The following is an 18521-nucleotide window of genomic DNA, read 5'->3' on the forward strand; positions in this document are numbered from 1 at the left end:
CAGCACAGCCCCTGCTCAATGTGAAGCTAAAAGCAGCAAAGTTTTTAACCTTAGACCAGCTGGCTGCTAAAGATGACCAATTAAAAGGAGTAAAAAGATAATTTTGTAAAGCCCTTTTAATAAATTACAATCAGCATTTTAAAATTCAAAAATATTTTAAAAGATTCCACTATGATTTCCATTTCCTAACAAGAGTTGAAGTTTTGACAAGAAAGATTTACATTTTCAGATACTAGTAGAAAAAAATTAAAAAACCAAACAGACAAATAACTTTATGTCAAATTTAATTTACATTAAGAGTCCGTTAGAACATATTTTTGTAATTTTTTGAATGCAAAAAATAAATAAAATTAAAGGAAAAGTTTTCCTAAACTTTTGAAATATAATTTTAAAAAGTGACAATAATATAACAAAATTATTTCATATACTTCTTGAAATAAAATTAGTGCCAGAGCAACAGTTTTTCTAATTATCAAATGAAGATTGCTTGAAAAATAAATTTAAATATTTAAAAAGTACTAAGTATTTTTCAACTTATAAGTAATTATTTCAGATTATACATTTCAATTTCAAAAAAGTTCCAGTAAATGACAACCTTTTATTTTTCTAGAGGAAGTAAAAATTTACAATTGCATATTCTAGGACTTTATTACAATTTAAGAAAACCATGATTTCCATATTAACCACGACTTTAAAAAGTTAGCAATTGGATTTAACACATATTTTCTTGCCCCAGGGCCAGCAGGATATAATGAATATAAAATTGATAAATCTTGCAACAAAAAAAAATATTACTTAACTCATCAAATAGAAAAAGCATGAAAACTTCTTGAAATAAATAGTATGACCTATTAACTTTAGTGAATTACATCAGCATAATCAATTATTTTATGAAATGAATATGAAGCTTTCGATACTAAAACTTGTGAAATCTTAAAAAATTTTATATAAAAAAATATGCGCGTTTAACTTTTCTTAAGTTTTTCTTTAAGATTCATAGGAAAATGTTCTGGTGAAAACTAACTTTTTATTTGAGAGATCCAGAGGAAACAATAAAATATTTTTGACTTGATAATGTTTTGTAGACTTAAGAATTTTTTTGTTATTTTAATTTTAGAAACTTTCATATTTGTTTCTTTCAGCGGTTGACTTATACGCACCAGAAATTTGCTATGCCGTAATCAAAAATGGGGGGGTCAACTTACACACAAGGATCTACAACATATATTTTGCCCAGTTTAACATAACAAATTGCCATTAACACATTAAGCCCTCACTTGTGGACCTATAATAAAAGTAAATAACATATTTCCTTTTTTTTAATAAATAATTTTTATAGACATATCTATATTTTGTACATTACATGTATAAACTCATTTCAATTAATTTAATGTCTAAGTCTCAAAGCAATGCTACATTATTTTTGTACAGGAGATACATTTTGTACTCCTTTACAAGTCACTAAAGTAACTTCCCATGCATCATCCGATTCACCAGAATCTTCTTCCGATAAAGGGGAGCTAAAATCAGAAATATCCTCCGATACAATTTTTAATTTTTTAGAAGTGGTAGAATCAACTTCATCTACCTCAATGTGAACTGCATCAGGGTCTGAATCAGTCTCAGAGTCTTCACTAACAATGTATCTAATCCCAGCAGCTGGTGGCGGCTTTTTAAAAGGTCTTTTAATTGGTCTAGCAACTTTGCGCTTTTTTAGTGGGAGAGATACAACATTTGATACTTCTGAAGCTGCCATGGATTTCTTCACAGATTCCGGAATAGTAAAATCAAAAGGCTTGGTATTGCTGAGGAATCTTTTAAAGACGCTCATGTTTGCTCGATCTGATATATCAGTGTTAAAAATTCCTTTGGCATTTTTGTTCACAACAGGAATAATAGAAGATGGCTGAACTAATTTGACAAACTCTTTTAATTCTAAATAAGAGGAATGATTAGAATATGGAATAACATGAATATCAGAATATTTAGAATAAGGTTGAAATTCAAAGCCACTAAATCTAGCTGTGGCTAAAATTGCATGTGCTTTTTTATCTTTATTCCACTTATCACGATTCCTCCCATTAATTTGATTTGTAGGTACAACAAACACATTTGTCTCATCTTCGTTACTAGTTACAATGTCTGAAAAACCCAAAATGTCCATAATTTCTTTTCTAGCTGGGTTGACAAATACTTTAGCTCTTCTTTCTTTTACTATTTGCTGTAGTAAATCTTCTTTGCCCAAATTGTCAAGGCCAATATACACTCTATTGCTGTTCATTAAACAATCACTTAGTTGCAACAGTATTTTCTCTATCGCATTTTCACGTGTTGGAAATAAACATTTAGGAGAACAGTATGTGTTATCTAAATACAAAACGTCAATTTCAGGCAATTGAAAATCTTCAAGTATTCCAGCTTTATATCTGAAATCACCTGTATAAAAAATGTTGCCAAAATAACCACTGAATAGAAACATTACTGATCCAGGGCAGTGATTTGCATCAAAGAGGGTAACAGTAAGCAATTCTTTTCCTTCCAGATCTAAGGGAATAAATTGATCTTCTCCAATCTCTAAACACTTCACTAAAGATGGTTTTACCTAATGTAAAGAGAAAATAATAACACACCTGCCATATACTTCAAGTATAAAAATCACATTTATGAAGTTTCAAAAAACATTTTAAAAAGATTTTAACCAATTATATGCTAATATAAATTTGAATAAAAGGGAGTAAAATTATTAAAAAACGGTTTCAAATTAATCCATTAAAAACAGAAAAAAATGTAAAAACAGTTTTAAAAATATTAGAAACTTCATCTCAGACAATCAGGTCTAAGTTATCACTTTCTTTGATGACTTAATATGCATTTCATTTGTTTTTCAATTAGAAACATTTGGAAAACAATACTTTAAAAATTAATCTTGTTTACTTTGTGATATTTATAAAATAATAGAGTTTTAAAAAAAAGCACATTGTTCATTCAATTCAGAATACTTCCAATTGATTATTTTTTGGAACTTAGCGATCATAGTGATATATCAGCAAAACTCTGACATACTAAAATAATAAATATAAGGTTAATTTTTTTATTTAGAGTCTTACATACTTATGCAGAGTTACATATACAAAAGTGTTTGTAAAAGAAAATTATGAAGGAAAACATATATTTAAGCATTACTGAGTGAAAGTTATTAAGTCATTATGCTTGTAAATACATTTTAAAAATTTTAACCCTGCTAAGTTAATCTATTTTTGTTGTCATATGCCATTAAGGCAAGAGGGGCGTGCTCTTCTTGTTCCCCAGTGGCACCATCTATGGTCAAGAATTGGACTTCTGCCCCACACATACATGACAGCCTGTTTTACAGGGAGGACACATGCACCCACCATTCAGCAGATTTTAATTATGACCTGAACCAGAGCAAGATCAATTTCGATCCAGTACCCATGGAGGTATTGATTTGTTATGGGAACTTGGAGGATTTTTTGACCCCAACAGATTTAGTGTGCATGGGTCATTATTTTGTACATGGGAAGTTAACCTTCCAAAACTAAAAGTGCCATTTTCTATGAGGAAGCATCCTGCCCTTTTTTATTCCTACGGAGAACCCTGTATTAAATAATATATAAACACATGAAAATTACTCATTTAAATAACAAGCATTGACATCTCAAACCCAATTCATTTTCTGCAAATGGTTTCCAGGCTGAATTTTATCTTTTAACAAATTCATCAATGTTTTAGCTGATCTCTTACATAGCCTTCACAATAATTAACAGCAATAACTAAGCCTTCTATTTACAAAACTAGCATGACAGCTTTCATAACTTTTCACATACCAGAAACTTTCCAATGCTAGCATTCATTTCATATCCCGCATTACCTTTTTACAATCTATTACAAAATGCCTCCAATAACACCAGTACTGTTATCTTTGGTTCCACACACACACACATGTATTAGTTCAGAGTTAATCAAGAAATTACAACCCAGCATGGAATTGTATATTAAGAAAAACCATGCATGGCCTTTAACATTAAAACACATAAATGTAAGAAATACCATTCCATGTCCTGCATTTTTTTTTTTTTTTTTTTTTTTTTTTTTAAGCCTCCATCATATTTCTCTTTTTTTTTTTCAACCCCAGTATTAATTATAGAAAACAGGCCCTAGATAGTATAAAATTTCTTAATGGAATTTCAACAATAACAAAAAATTATATGTAAAATGTATCATTACTCTGTAACCTATACCATTACCAATCAAATTTCAACCTTATCAACATCTTCATTCCTCATCATCATATTGTTTTAATCATCACAATCACAGCTTAATAGGCAGATGTCCTTTTAATTCCTAGCAAATCCACAATGTTAGCAATAAAAAAAAAATTACTAAATCACATTTTAGTGAGCTTGAAAAGCAGTTCCAATAATTTTAATTAGTATTTAAATATTCCAGAGAAGTAAATGAAGCCAAGATACCATTTGTAAATTTTCAAACTTACTATTGAAAAAGTACATTTAAAGAGCAAGAATATAATTAATTTTGGTAATATTACATTTTTAAAAAATTAGTAAATTTATAAGTTAATTATTAAAATAATTGTTTATTATAGAAAATTAGTATATTTTTAATTAGCCACATTCTTTCACTATTTCTATTAATAACTGAACTAAGACTAAAATCAACAAGGCTATAGGAAACCAAGGCCTACTGTGCCCATCCCAGTTTTCTTGACCTTAGCCTTGAAGCTGGAATACAAGAGCAAGTGTTCCAGTTGGATATCACCTCTGTTATTTCTAGTGTTTTTAAGATATGAAACACTCTTAGTGATCAGGAAATCAGAGACAAACAAAATTTCCATATTTTGTCGATAAAGTATGTTTTAGATAGATGATTTTAAAAGAGATGTGATAAAAAAAGATCGATTCATCAACATCAGCACTCTTTATAACCTTTTCTCTCTTTATAGAAATATTTTTAGACAACCTTTTCAAATTAGATTGTCAGAATACAAATAAATAAATAAGTTAATGCGTTCTGAAAATTGATAAATAAAAATATAGTGAAACCTGCCAAGTTGACCACCCTTGTAAGTTGGGCACCTGCATAAGTTGACCTCAATTATCAAGAACGGAATTTTTCCTATATAATATAAAGAAGCAAAACCTTTGTAACTTGACCACCTGTCTATCTTGTATGTTGATCACTGAAATAAGTCAATTTTGTCTAGGAGTATTATGAAATTCTATTCTAAAAACCTCATAAGTTGACCAGAAAAAAATTCAGAAAATTTTCTGTCATTTTGGTAATGTATGTTAAAATTTCACTTGTTTGGTGAAATAGTGTAAAAAGCTAATCTAAACCCTTTTGTGAGTTGACCATCAGGGGAAACTGTAAGGAGTCAGCTTTTTACCATTTCTTTCATTCGTTCATTGAAAACAGGTGTGTTAGTTGAAAAGTTGCTCTTCCTGTTGCAATAGTGAGCATTTGAATAAATGAATACTCTGAATCTTTGATCTTTAAGTGTAGTAAATTAATTTTAAAGTGTCCAAATAATTTTATTTTGTGAAAGATTTCAAATTACATGTTTTCGTGTTCTGATATTTTAAGAAATTATATTTATTAAGCACTTCACATGCATAACTAACCAAATAATTTTTTTAACTGAACTCTTACATAGCCTTCACAATAATTAACAGCAATAATTGAAAATTAATTAAATATAATTAATAAAAAAATAGTTAAATATTAGAATTATATGTATCAAATTGAAGTTCATTCAGGTTTAAACACATTTCTTAACATATTCATTTGCATATTTTCTGAATAAAATTTTTAAGTCAAGTAAAAAAAAAATTCAATATATAGCAACATGATATAGGAAAAGAAAAAGTAAACAATGACCCACCCCCTCTATAAGTTGACCACTTGTGTAAGTTGATCACTAAAACAATGCACCGCAAGTGGTCAACTTACACAAGTTTTACTGTAATAATTTCTGTAACACAGTATTTTTTAGCAATTAAAAATAACATATACCTTTATTTTATGAATCAAGAGCTTGCAAGTGAGAGGAGAAGCATATATTGGAAATTGCCAAGAGCTTGTGAGACCAACTAAGTGATCAGCATGAAAATGGGAAAGGAAAAAAATCCGGGCTTGTGGATAATTTTTAGGGTTCCACATATCTACTGCTATAGGTGTCCCAGGAATTACATGACCATTTCCAAGCATTCTATAAAAAGATACATATAATTAGGTTACATAATAAGTAGTGATGTAACGAATAGTGATGGGGCCAAATACCGAATATTCGGCCAAATTTTAGGCCGAATACCGAATATTCGGTGACCGAATACTTACTTTTTAAAAATTTCTCTTTTGATTGTAATTAAAGTAATTTTCAAATTTTAAATCAAAAATGAAATAAATATTAACAAAATTGCTTTTTTAATCTTTGTATATTTAAAAAAATTTTAACAACTTGATTTATTTTTTGTAATAATTTAAATATCTTGATGCCAATAACAAGGCAATATGGCTTTTATAAATCTAAATTAATAATAGCATATTTTAGTTATAGTTATACTTGTAATTTATATGCTATTTTATTTAAGATAAGAACTCATTACTTACTACTGTTTAAATGTATTCTTAACTTTCTTTTTTGTCAGAAAAATTATTATAACTCAGAAAATTAAGAACTTTTTAAAAAGCGTCACTTGTGAAATTTTAATTTTGTAATTAAATAATTTTCAAATTTAACATTAAAAAGGAAATAAATATTAAAAAATTTGCTTTTTTAAACTTTCTATATTTTAAAAAAAAATTTAACAACTTGATGTATTTTTTGTAATATTTTAAATATCTTGATGCCAACAATAAGGCTTTCACAAATCTAAATAATTAATAATAGCATATACTTCATTATTCGCCCGAATAACTTCAGTATTCGGCTAGGCCGAATATTCGGCAAAACGGCCGAATACCGAATAGTGGCCGAATATTCATTACATACTTAATAATAAGGCTTAAGGTATTTAATTTGATAACTTAATCAAGAGTTTTTGTTATTATTTAATAATTATTAATAGGCATGCAAAGTTGTTGAATAAAGCACCACAATAACTAAAAAAAAAACATAATGATAGCAAATATAAAGGTACAACATTAAAATGCTGTGAATGATTCATATGGATAACAGATAATAATAATAAATAAATTAAAATAAATATAGTAACAAGTACAAGATTACAAAATAAATTTATATGTACAGAAATAAAAAAGAAAAAAAAAACAGAAAATCTTAAAACTACAGAGGATTTTCAGTTCTAATCCCTTTAACCCAGGGGTTTCCACTTTACATGAGGCCGGGGACCGCAGTTAAAAACACCAGTCAAATGGCATGATGCAACTTTATCAAAATTTTATATAGGACTCTTTCATGTTTGAAAGTTAAATGATACAGTAATTTTTTTAAAGTTGTACAAAACAAAAGTATTAAATTACAAATTAAAATAAGAAGTATATTTTTAAAAATATTTAATTGCATATTAAAAAGTTCTGGTTACAATAACTTTAATGTGCACCTATGTATTAAACAATAATGCGAAACAGACATAGAATTGCCAAGATGTCTGTTAAGCTTAAAAGTATTTAAAACCCATATAGATTTTTTACGAAAATTGTCCACAAAAAAAGACAACTAATATATTTTAGTTTAGGGGCCACCAGTTGGTAACCACTGCTCTAACCTTAAGGAAAAAAAACCTGCCTGACTCTTAAAAATGTTTTATAGACAGCTGCCATATGCAGAAAACTATTTCTTGACAAGTTATTATAAGACAAATTTTGATAAAAAAAACTTATTTTAAGCAGCTTTAGACTCTTGATATATTTTTGATGCTGCTGTTCCTAAATTCTTAAAATACTACTTAGAACATTTATATTCTGAGTTCTTCAATTGTAGAGAGCAAAAAAGAACTAATAGGTAATTTTGATATTATTCTCTAAATAATAGTCTTTAAATTTACAAAGAAATTTTCTGTATTAATACATAAGCCAAAATAATTGCGAAGTTCAGGCAGGCGGTAATACAAAAGGATAATATTAAAATTCAAAAGGTCAAGTTTGTAGAAATTTTTGGCAAACCACTATGTATTTCTTAAAATACAATAAAACAAAAACAATAATTAAGAAACACGATAACACATATTAAAACATGTTGCATTTGGCAATTTAAGTGGACACGAACTAACAATTACGAAAATGGAAGCATACCCGATTCATCTGTTAATCAAATCAATAAATTTAATTTTGTCAAGCTGCTGAGAATTTAAATATGATCGAGTACTATGCAATGAAAACTAACATATGATAGAGTATAATCTGTTCTAAATTCTCTAAAATTATAATTCTAAATGACTTTACATTAAAATTCATTTATTAAGTTTGAGTAATTTTCACATAATGTCAAATTTAAACATTAATTTAGTTCACTTATTCAGTTACTTTTATTAGACTTTTACCTAATCATGAATGAGTTAAAATGAAGGAAACATATATTCCAAGTTTATTTACATTAAGAGCACATCTCATAACAAACTTTTAACTTTCTCATTTATTAAACATTTCATATTAAACCAGTACAAAAGAAGTAATCTTAAACACAGAGTAGAGAATAAAGACTGCAATTAAAGAGAATACCAATCAAGGGCGCTGGCAGCGGGGTGCAAGGGGGTGCACTTGCACCCCCTTGGCTTTTTTTTAAACAGTTAAAGAGATACAGTAAAACAATTTTGTTATAAAAGTTTTTATTAAACATATTTTTATTGAACAAACTTGGCAGACATCTAAGCTATATTTTTAAATTTCATTTAATAAAATATAAGTAATATTATATTTTCTATTAGTTATTTAGTTTAACAAATGTGTATAACACTAACTGACTTCTCAAAACTGTGAAACTTCATCAACACAATAAATACCAATGCTAAGCGAGCACAAACACGTTAGTATACGAAACTACTGTTTGTAGTTTTTTGTGTTTCAAAGTCAGTAGCTCTGCCAGCGCCATCAGTACAGTTTCTCGTGGCAAAATTTGCAAGTACAAGAAATTCGTACTTCTTTTTAAATATCTTGTTAACAATGAAGAAATGTATCTTGAAAAAATTAACAGATGAAAGTATATATAACAAAACAAAATGTAATAACAGAATATTTTTAATTTTTTTTGTGTGTGGGGGGGAGGGGGTAGTTTGCTAGAGGGTTGCACCCCCTTTTATATTATTCTGCCGGCGCCCTTGATACCAATTACCATTTTAACACTTAGGCTAACAGATTTTTTGTACAACAGTAACCCAAATTATTTTTTAAAAAAACTGAAATATTTCGTTTTTAAATAAAATAAACTTTTTAAAAAGAAAAGAATTAAATTAAGACACTGAAAAATGCTAGACGTTTGACAACGTTAATTTGCTATTACACTTTTATTTTGGATACTTATTCGAAACAAAATATTTTTATCGTTGCTGAATTTAAACAAAATGAAGAAATGAGTAAATCCATTATTTGTTTGGTTTAGTGAAAATAATATACACATAAAACTATTTTGAAGAATAAAATGGAAAACTTGCAGTAAACAATAATTACACTTAATTACAATTATTTAATATACGAATAATTAATAAATATGCAACAACTATATAAGTTAAATTGAAGTTTTCAAGCAATTACTAATCACAGTTTTCAAACAATTACTGATCTTTAGAGGTTACTACTTCTATCTTTCAATGAACATATTTATTGACTCTATACCATACTAATTTAGAAAGTTATGAAGTTTTGCCTTAAATATTCTTACGTGTCAAACTGTATGAAGAAAACTATAACAAGTATGTAAAGAAATTTTCTAAGAAACTTAAAACGCAATCTGCATTGCAATGTTATGTTTACATTTTTCCTCAAGATGAAATTTTGGCGGGACATAATGTTGCCATTTTCTAAGAACAACAAAAATTATATAAATAAATTCAACTTTTATTTACGTCTCATCAAATAAGCGTATTTCAACAGTATTTGTCTTCATAAGTAGTTAAAATGTCTATGATGCAATTTCATTTTTATTTTATGAATAAGTTGCATTAAAAAGTCCATACTGTATAAAAACAAATTAGGTAAAAGTGTAGCATAATGTCTATCACAGTTGTCATAGTAACGAATTTAAAACTTTTGTCATGTTTTGCGTTTTGTGACAAGTGTTGCACTTCTGAATTTGATGCTTTGAAAGTAAAATATTTTCAGCACAGCAGAGGCAAATATGTTTATTTTATATCGTATTAAATAGCACATTAATTAAATAATGAATCAATTTAATTTTTTCAGTACCAAATTAGTTTAATTTTAGTATAAATTAACTTAATTACATACTTAATTAATTTTTGTTTAATTTTAAATTGGTTTTTGAAATAAGATTTCATTTTATTGAAATTTGAATATTATATTTTAACTTCTTATTCAATTAAATATAATTTTTTGCTTAATTATTTTAATATACATTTATTAAATTATTATTTTTAATTGTAACTAAAAAGAGAGAAAAAAATTCAGAATTAGAATAAAAATAATTCATCTGTTTCTAATTCTAAGTAACATTTCTCTTAATTTTTTGCATGGAATTCAGTGACAACTAAATATTTATTAAGTTAGTTCATTTTTATTTTATTTATTTTTTCTTATCAGAGTGGTAAAATGAAAAATCTATAGCTTTCTGGCTATAAATGACGTGGTATAAATTAACTTCCGTCAATCAATGAACTTAACCACAATTTCCATTTCTTACAAATAACTTCTTAATCTATTATTCAAAATTTCAAAATAAAAATGAAATAAAAATAATATTAATAAATCAATTAATTGAAAGAAAAATTATTTTTTGGAGATAACTGTGACAGAAAACGCGATGAACTATTATTGAAAAATACAACTCGACGAAGACAATTAAAATGTTTTAGAAATCAATGAAACAATTTATTTTAGATTATTTTGGGCTTTTGCTATTTTTTGTTGATTACTAATTTTTTATGGTCACTTTAAAGTTGACTTAAACGTAAAAGTTTGCATTGAAAGTTTTCTGAAAATAATTCACCGCTTGTTTGAGTCTAGTTGTAAAGAGTTAACATTTATTTCCTTACATTCATTTGATTTTTTTTTTTTTTTTTTTTTTTTTTATGTTAAAGATTCTTATTCTATGAAATCAAAAAACTGTTCTCATGATGTATTTCAAATTGATAATTAGTTAAAGAAAAGAAAAAAAAAACCTTTCTAAAGCTCTGTGGGGATCGCGAAGAGTTTAGGGATTAAAAAAAAAAATCAAGAATAAGTTTTGGGTGCAAAAGAATATATATTCACTTAAAGAAAACGTCCTTAAACATTGTTTTCAAATAAACTGGTTTAAATTGTTCTTTTACTCTTATTGGCTCTATCGGTTCGTCTTTCCTCACTTGAATATTAATTTGTGACCCTTTATAAGCAAAATTTCTCGATTTCTTTTTTACATAAGTAGTCTTGAAGTATCTATAATATTAGGTCATTAGGAAGCTCCTCTTAAAATAGTTACACTATGTGCAAGAAACAAAAGAACACGTAAGCAATATTTAACAACAACAGACCCAATCAGATCAGTAGTATTTTTTTTCACTAAGTTTTGAGCGGTCAGTGATAAAAAAAAATAAATAAACATTTCACTGAAAACAACTGTCTTAAATAAAACAGTTTTTACATTAAACTTTGATCAACTAATTGTATCTTTACTTTACGGATTTTAAAGGAAATTCAAAAAAGACTCGAGAAGATTCTAACAACAATGTATGCAATGCTCTAACAACATCTACTCAAACAGCAACTAGAGTCTGTAAGACCCTATTAACATTGTATAGAATAGAAATACATAGAGACCGATTATCCAATAATCGCATACAAAATTATAAAAAGTATTTTTTACATTATCTAAGTCTTGCTCATTAAAAAATATTGAATCATTATTTAAAATTTCTCTTTCAGGTGGAGATTTCGCAAGCTAAATTAAAAATGTCTAATAAGTAAGTAATTATACTGATAAATTGCGATAATACTGATAAGTTATTATACTGAATAAGTTGTATACTGATTTCAAATTTGCAGTATTTTCAAAATTTTATTTAATTTTATTTATTCATTTGTAGTATTTTGGTACGCATGTTGATTTAAATGCAATACGTAGCAGATGATTTTTCAATCGTTTCATAACTATTTTTATTTATTTATTTAAAATAGTATTTCTTTTTAAAGAAAATACAATGATCTGTGGAAATCAACGCAAGCTGATCTAGAGAAGCTTCTTGAAGAAGAATTAATAGAAACTTCTGCATTATCGGATCAAGTGAGTGATAAGGAAAAAAATATTTTTTATGCATTGTTAATAAACTTTGTGAATTTCTAATCACCTTCTTAATTATAGAGTGTCAATTTAGCTTTTTTATAGATAAATTGCTCCTAATAAATTTTAGTATAAAAGGCTGACGTAACAATGTTTTAGTTTGAATGTTCTATCGCACAGTAATTATTAGCAAGTAATTTTAGTTGTACTTTTAGTAGTAATTTTAGTTGTACCTTTATTAGTAATTTTAGTTTAACTCTAAGAACAATTTTATTTCAAATATTGAGTTTATGCTTACAGAACTCCTGTATGTTATGTATAAGTACGGAATATAGTAATTACTGCTTATAAGCATGGAATATTGTACCTTGAATCCAAAAGGGGAAAAAAATGAATCTTTATACTTTACTACAAAATAAAATACAAAGCATAAATAATGTACTTCAAGGAGACAAGCCTGTTGATGTTATAATTTGTTTTCATAAATATTGACGCAGTTTATTTATAAGTTTTTAAATTTCATATTTAGAACCGTGGTGGCTCGGAGAATAGAGAGATCACCCCACACTGAGATGACCCAAGTTCAAATCCCAGCGATGGCTGGTTGATGCGAATCCTGCACCCGGCAAGCACCGGCCATAGTGCTGACGTAAAATATTCTCAAAGGTTAACGAATTATGTGATGATTGCCGTCAGTCTAAACGTGGGAGGGGGGTTTCGTGGTTTTCCTCTCCATGTAAAGCAAGGCGGATTAATTCCATTTAAAGGTCCTTCGTGAAGACAAATTTCTCCCAATACTCGATCCAAGAGTTCTCTCCTGTCTTCCGTATTGAATTCAAAATCACAGTGTTATATATTTGTACATTAATAGTCGTAAATTAAAAATTGGGTTGACTGTTTAACACCGGCTATAAAATAAAATAAAAACTCGATATTTAAATTATGTGCACTCATATTACTTAGGTAGGGACTGAATTCTCCTTTATACATATTTAAATGATAAATTATATGACCCCTTTCCCAGGATATAAGTCCCGTCTCCTGTTTATAGTGAGTCTAACTACAATAACATTCGATCACTAAGAGAAGTGACTATGACTACAGAAAGATTGACTAACAAATTCAACTAACAGGTTCGTTTTAACATATTTTATAGAATATAAAGTATCTGCATTAGGCAATGTTTTTTTTTAAATAATAAATTAAATTTTGCTATTCTAATAAAAAGATCAGTCTATTCTGTTTAAGCGATTAAATTCCAAAAATGGTGCAAATTTGGAAATACAAACACGGTGCCATTTTCTGAAATTCTTAATTGATGTACTCGTTATATTTGGAAATTATATCCCCCCCCCCAATGAGTTTAAATTATTTACTTGATATTTCCCTGAAATGAAAAAAAACTCATTAAATTTTCTTTATTGCTAGAAATAATAATTAGTTATTTTAATTTTTTAAAAAATTTCGCATAAACTACAAAATCCGAAATAATGCTTTTTATGTTTGAAGACAAGAAATTTATGAAGTTATTTAAAACATGTTGTCTGATGTTAGTCGACTATTTTTATAGTAACTATTTATGCAGTTACAATAACTAGTTATTATTATTATAACTATTGCATATTTAAATCACGCTATAATATTTTTTATATTTTCAACAGGAGCGTCTTAAGGCAATTCGCAAGAGTTCTGTTTTATATTTAAAATACATCAAAGTTTCTAATAAGCTGATTGATTGCCATAGAAATATTCTGCAACCACAGAAAAGAAATTTGCTGCAAAAACTAATCGATAATTGCATTGGTCGTGTTTTGGAACTAAAGCATGAACTCGTCGGATTAGAATTTTCAGAAATTCAGTTTTTGGATGAAGTTCTATTAGAACTAAAAATGGTTCCTGTAAGTAACTTTAACTGTAGTTATATAAAACAAATTTTGTCGCTTTATTGTCAAATGATCTATGTGTTTATCTAAGTGTAGTAAAAATCTTGATAAATAATAAAATTGCAGAAAATAAGGAAGAATAGTTTTCCTTTATGGTATAGCGTGTAAGAAAGATATTATAACATTAGCATTAAGGACGCTAATTACATAGAAATACACTATGATATTAAAACTATACAAACCATTGCATTAAGGACACTATAACATTAATATAGAAAGAGGAAGAGTAGTTTTCCTTAATGTTATAAGGTGTAAATAGAATAGAATAGAATAGAATAGAATATTAGCACAGAAATACAATATGCGTTAAAATTATACACACCATAGCATTAAGGATATTGTAACATCATAGAAAAAGGAAAAATCGTTTTCCATAATGTTACGGGCTGTAAGAGTGAGATTATAACATATACATTAAGGATGCCATAACATTAACATAGAAGAACAATATAACAATTAAAATTGTACTCACTATAGCATTAAGGACACTATAATATTAACATAAAAAGAGGAAGCTGTAAGTCTATCTCAAAGAGCTATTATTGTTAAAAATCATTTTAATCGACTGATTTAAAACCTATCTTTTTTCAACTTTTTTATGTTCAAAATAAATAAATTCCTTCGAGTATTTGAAAAGTCACGACAATTTTTTTTTATTCACTCCTATCTTAGATGCATTAACACTCCACAATATGTTAAACATAATACATGAAGGGTGTTCCGTTAAGATCACATTTAATTCATATTTTTACAATGTTTAAATTTTTTAAGGACAAAAAAGTACTCACATTAGAGGGTATAAATGGATATTTTAAAGAGGAATAAAAAATTTAAAAAAAAAAAAAAAAAAAAAAAAAAAAAAAAACGCTTTCAAAATCGATTGAATCACTAATTAGGAAGACTAAACAGACTTTGATGTTTTTAACTAAGCTTTTATCACTACTGATTCGTTAAAAATTTGATAGCGTTTTTTTTTCTTACATATTATTGCTTAAACACAAATTTCTGTCGCTTACATTTTTGAATTAATTATTCACAATAATTCTAAAACTACATTTAAAGAATAATCATTGGGGAACACCTTAAATACGGATTTCTGTTGCTGAAGGTAATGCAGTGATATATGGTTTTCAAAATTTAAAAAAAAGAACTGTTAAACAATGCAAACAAATCAGATTGACAATTCGCGGATCACATATGAGGACTGTATGTTAATAGCAAAAAAAAAGTTATACTTTTGAAAAATGAAATTTAGCAAGTTTACAATTATTAAGTATTATTATGCGCATACATATCTACACAACAATCATTTCCTGTGCTAAATTGATGTTTGTTAATTGATTTTCTATTTTGATTAATTGATTTTCTTTGCCAATTTGATTAAAAAAATTAATTTATAAAGTTACCCCATTTATTCACCGAAAAAAGTAACATAATAAATCCTCAATAAGGTTTAGAATTGAAGAATTTACATATATAGTGAGGAATAACACTGAATGTGTTTTTCATGAATTAGTTTTATTTCAGAAATGTTTTAAACTTTTTAAAGCTCTGAAGAGAATTGTAGCAATTTTTTAACGAAAACGTTAAAAATTTATGGAGCGTTAATTTGTATAAAATGTTAATAATTAAAAAAAGTGTGAAAATATTTTCATTTGTTTAGAGTGAAATGGATATCAAAATCCCGATGTATTTCTATGATAAAAGTACAGAAGAACAAGAAAAGCACGCTTTAATTGTTGAATTATTGAAGTACATAACAAAGGAAACGTCAATTAAGGTAAGAGCTTATTTTTTTAATTTTTTGTATCACTTTTACTCTGTATACGAAACATTATATGTTAAGACATTGGCACAGTATTGAATGGATTCGAATTCGACTGCATGATTCTTTCATGATTAATTATTATAAATCATGTTCGCTAAAGTGTCTGATTAATTTCAAGATATAAATGATATCTTGAAATTAATCAATTGCAACGAATTTATGTGTCACGTGATGGAATCATGCTTGTATTCCGAAACGTTTTTTTCTAAAAAAATGATGGAATAATACTACTATTAATAATGTATTTCTTCCCTAGTTTGTTAATTAATTTTTGGCATTAAAATGTTGTGCTTCAACTACTTTAATTAGATTTTTGGGCTTGTGTTTCGTCAAACATTGTCAAGAAATCAAATTCATAAAGGAGCATGATATAATTAGTCTGATAAGAAAAGAATTTTGGGCTTATCCTCCGACCACATCAGGAATTTAAATTTTTTCATAAAAAATAACTTAAATTTAGTTGAAAATAAACATGTTTTTTTATGCTCGAATCGGTACATCCATGCAAATCATGAATCTTAAACTTATTGAAATATATTTGAGTGTTAATAATCTAACATTCATTCAATTTCAAGAAAATTTGTGTGCAAAGTCATAAAGACATTCCTAAACACATTTTCCTAAAAATAAAAAAAAAATTAGAAAGCATATAAATTATGTTTTTTGTGAGTTTTTAGTTATGTTTTAAGCTGATTAATCAGCTATCTGTCACCTGAATGCCACCCTTCTACTGCCTAAAATTTCATAACTTTTTTTTAACTTCGTGAGGAAATCAAAATGATACCGATTCTTAACATAATCAGTCTAAAATAATTAAAAAAGTCTTCAATTCATTCACTTCTGAAACGGGGTTACAAGAAATACTTTCGGATTCAGATCTATCTAAGATTAAAGGAAGTCAGAATGTATATCAGATTCATAATGTCTTTATCTTTTAGAAAGATATCTATATATTGCGAAATACTGCATAACACAGTCAATTTAATACCGCTGATCAACTGTCTCCTCAAATAGTGGGTTCGAGGTTATGATGTCTAAACGAGAGAGCTTTAGTGTTAATTATCGGAACAAATTTACCTTCCTGGAGGACTTTCTGAATTAAATTAACCCTGACATGGAAATAACCTCTCACAGAGCCCAACGGACACTAACATATGGTTCATTTAACCTTCTGAATATTACACGTCAGCACCGTTTGTCTTTAATAATGAATTTTGCCAGTGGATTCCAAAGTACAGCCTCGCCATACAGAGTACTTATCGAACCCATAACAGCGCTAATTTTGCCGCTGACTTTAATAAATTTTGCCACTAAGTTTGTAAGTGTTGTAAATAGAAGCTAATGTAGAGTGCTTTAAAAAATTGACAATCAGGAAGGGCATTGCTAATCGTAAAAGTTTGGAAATAAGAGGATTAAATATTTATCAACTTGGTAATCACGCTTGTTTGAATCTCAGAAATGATTGGTTGATTCGTGCTTGTGCATAGTGCTGAGAAGAAGAAAAATACCGTGTACCGTCATATTTACGAATTTTATTTCCTTATGGGCTAACACTATGGGTTATTATAGTTTTTCTCTTTATGCAAAGATAATGTGTATTTATTTGGTTCAATAATTTTTTTGTGGAGGCAGATACGCCTCAATACTTAATTTACGATTCTCAGTGTCTTCGAAGTGAGGTAATTTCGAAACAATGCAGATGAACATCATTTTTTCAAATCAACATTATACAGGGTGTTTATAAAGTCCCGGACCCATTTTGATGTTTAATAACTCATAAAATAATACAGATAGATTAAAATTAATAACATAAATGGTTAGATAGACTCAAAAAGTTTCACGACCCTTGACCCGGACGTCCCTGCTTAAGTGATTTTGACGTTGAGCGTGACAGACATTTTTAGACAATCCTGGAAGATCTGTGAGATCAGCGGCAAGAGAATTGGATTTGCCAATTTCGACGGTGTACAAGGTTATTAAGAAGCAATTAAGACTGCATGCATACAAAGTTCAAATTGTTCAAGGTTTGGAACCGGACGATAGGCCTAGGAGGATGGCCTTTGCAACAGATATGGTAGGAAAGATAGAAGATGATGCTGGTTTTCTGAAGCACATAATGTTCTCCGACGAAGCATCCTTTCATGTTTCTGGCATTGTTAATCGCCATAATGTGCGCATATGGGGATCTGAAAACCCCCATGAATACCGTGAGACGCAAAGGGATTCCCCAAAGGTTAATGTGTGGTGTGGACTATTGCACGACCGAGTCATTGAGCCTTTCTTTTTTACAGAAAAGACGGTCTCATCAGTCGTATACTTAGAT

At 28.0% G+C, this 18521-nt stretch overlaps 1 protein-coding gene across 6 annotated transcripts in view; it reads right to left on the minus strand.

The window, feature by feature from the left end:
• Positions 1-1372: 1372 nt before the first annotated feature.
• The window catches only part of LOC107441659 (5' exonuclease Apollo), a 69184-nt gene continuing 52035 nt past the window's right edge, over positions 1373-18521 (minus strand). The window contains exons 1-3 of one of the 6 annotated variants that reach the window (XM_043043728.3): positions 9875-10033; positions 6052-6247; positions 1373-2602 (exon numbers count right to left, since the gene is read on the minus strand). In XM_043043728.3, coding sequence (XP_042899662.1) covers positions 1418-2602; positions 6052-6247; positions 9875-9999 — 1506 coding nt within the window. In that variant the 5' untranslated portion in view covers positions 10000-10033 and the 3' untranslated portion in view covers positions 1373-1417. Of the gene's footprint in view, positions 2603-6051; positions 6248-8540; positions 8780-8961; positions 9072-9874; positions 10034-18521 lie in introns of those variants that run through there. The other 5 variants (XM_043043729.3, XM_043043732.3, XM_043043730.3 and 2 more) reach the window with 5 other exon arrangements.

Source organism: Parasteatoda tepidariorum, chromosome 2 (assembly GCF_982258835.1).
Source record: "Parasteatoda tepidariorum strain Cologne lab strain chromosome 2, Ptep-v5.0, whole genome shotgun sequence".
Classification (NCBI taxonomy): domain Eukaryota; kingdom Metazoa; phylum Arthropoda; class Arachnida; order Araneae; family Theridiidae; genus Parasteatoda; species Parasteatoda tepidariorum.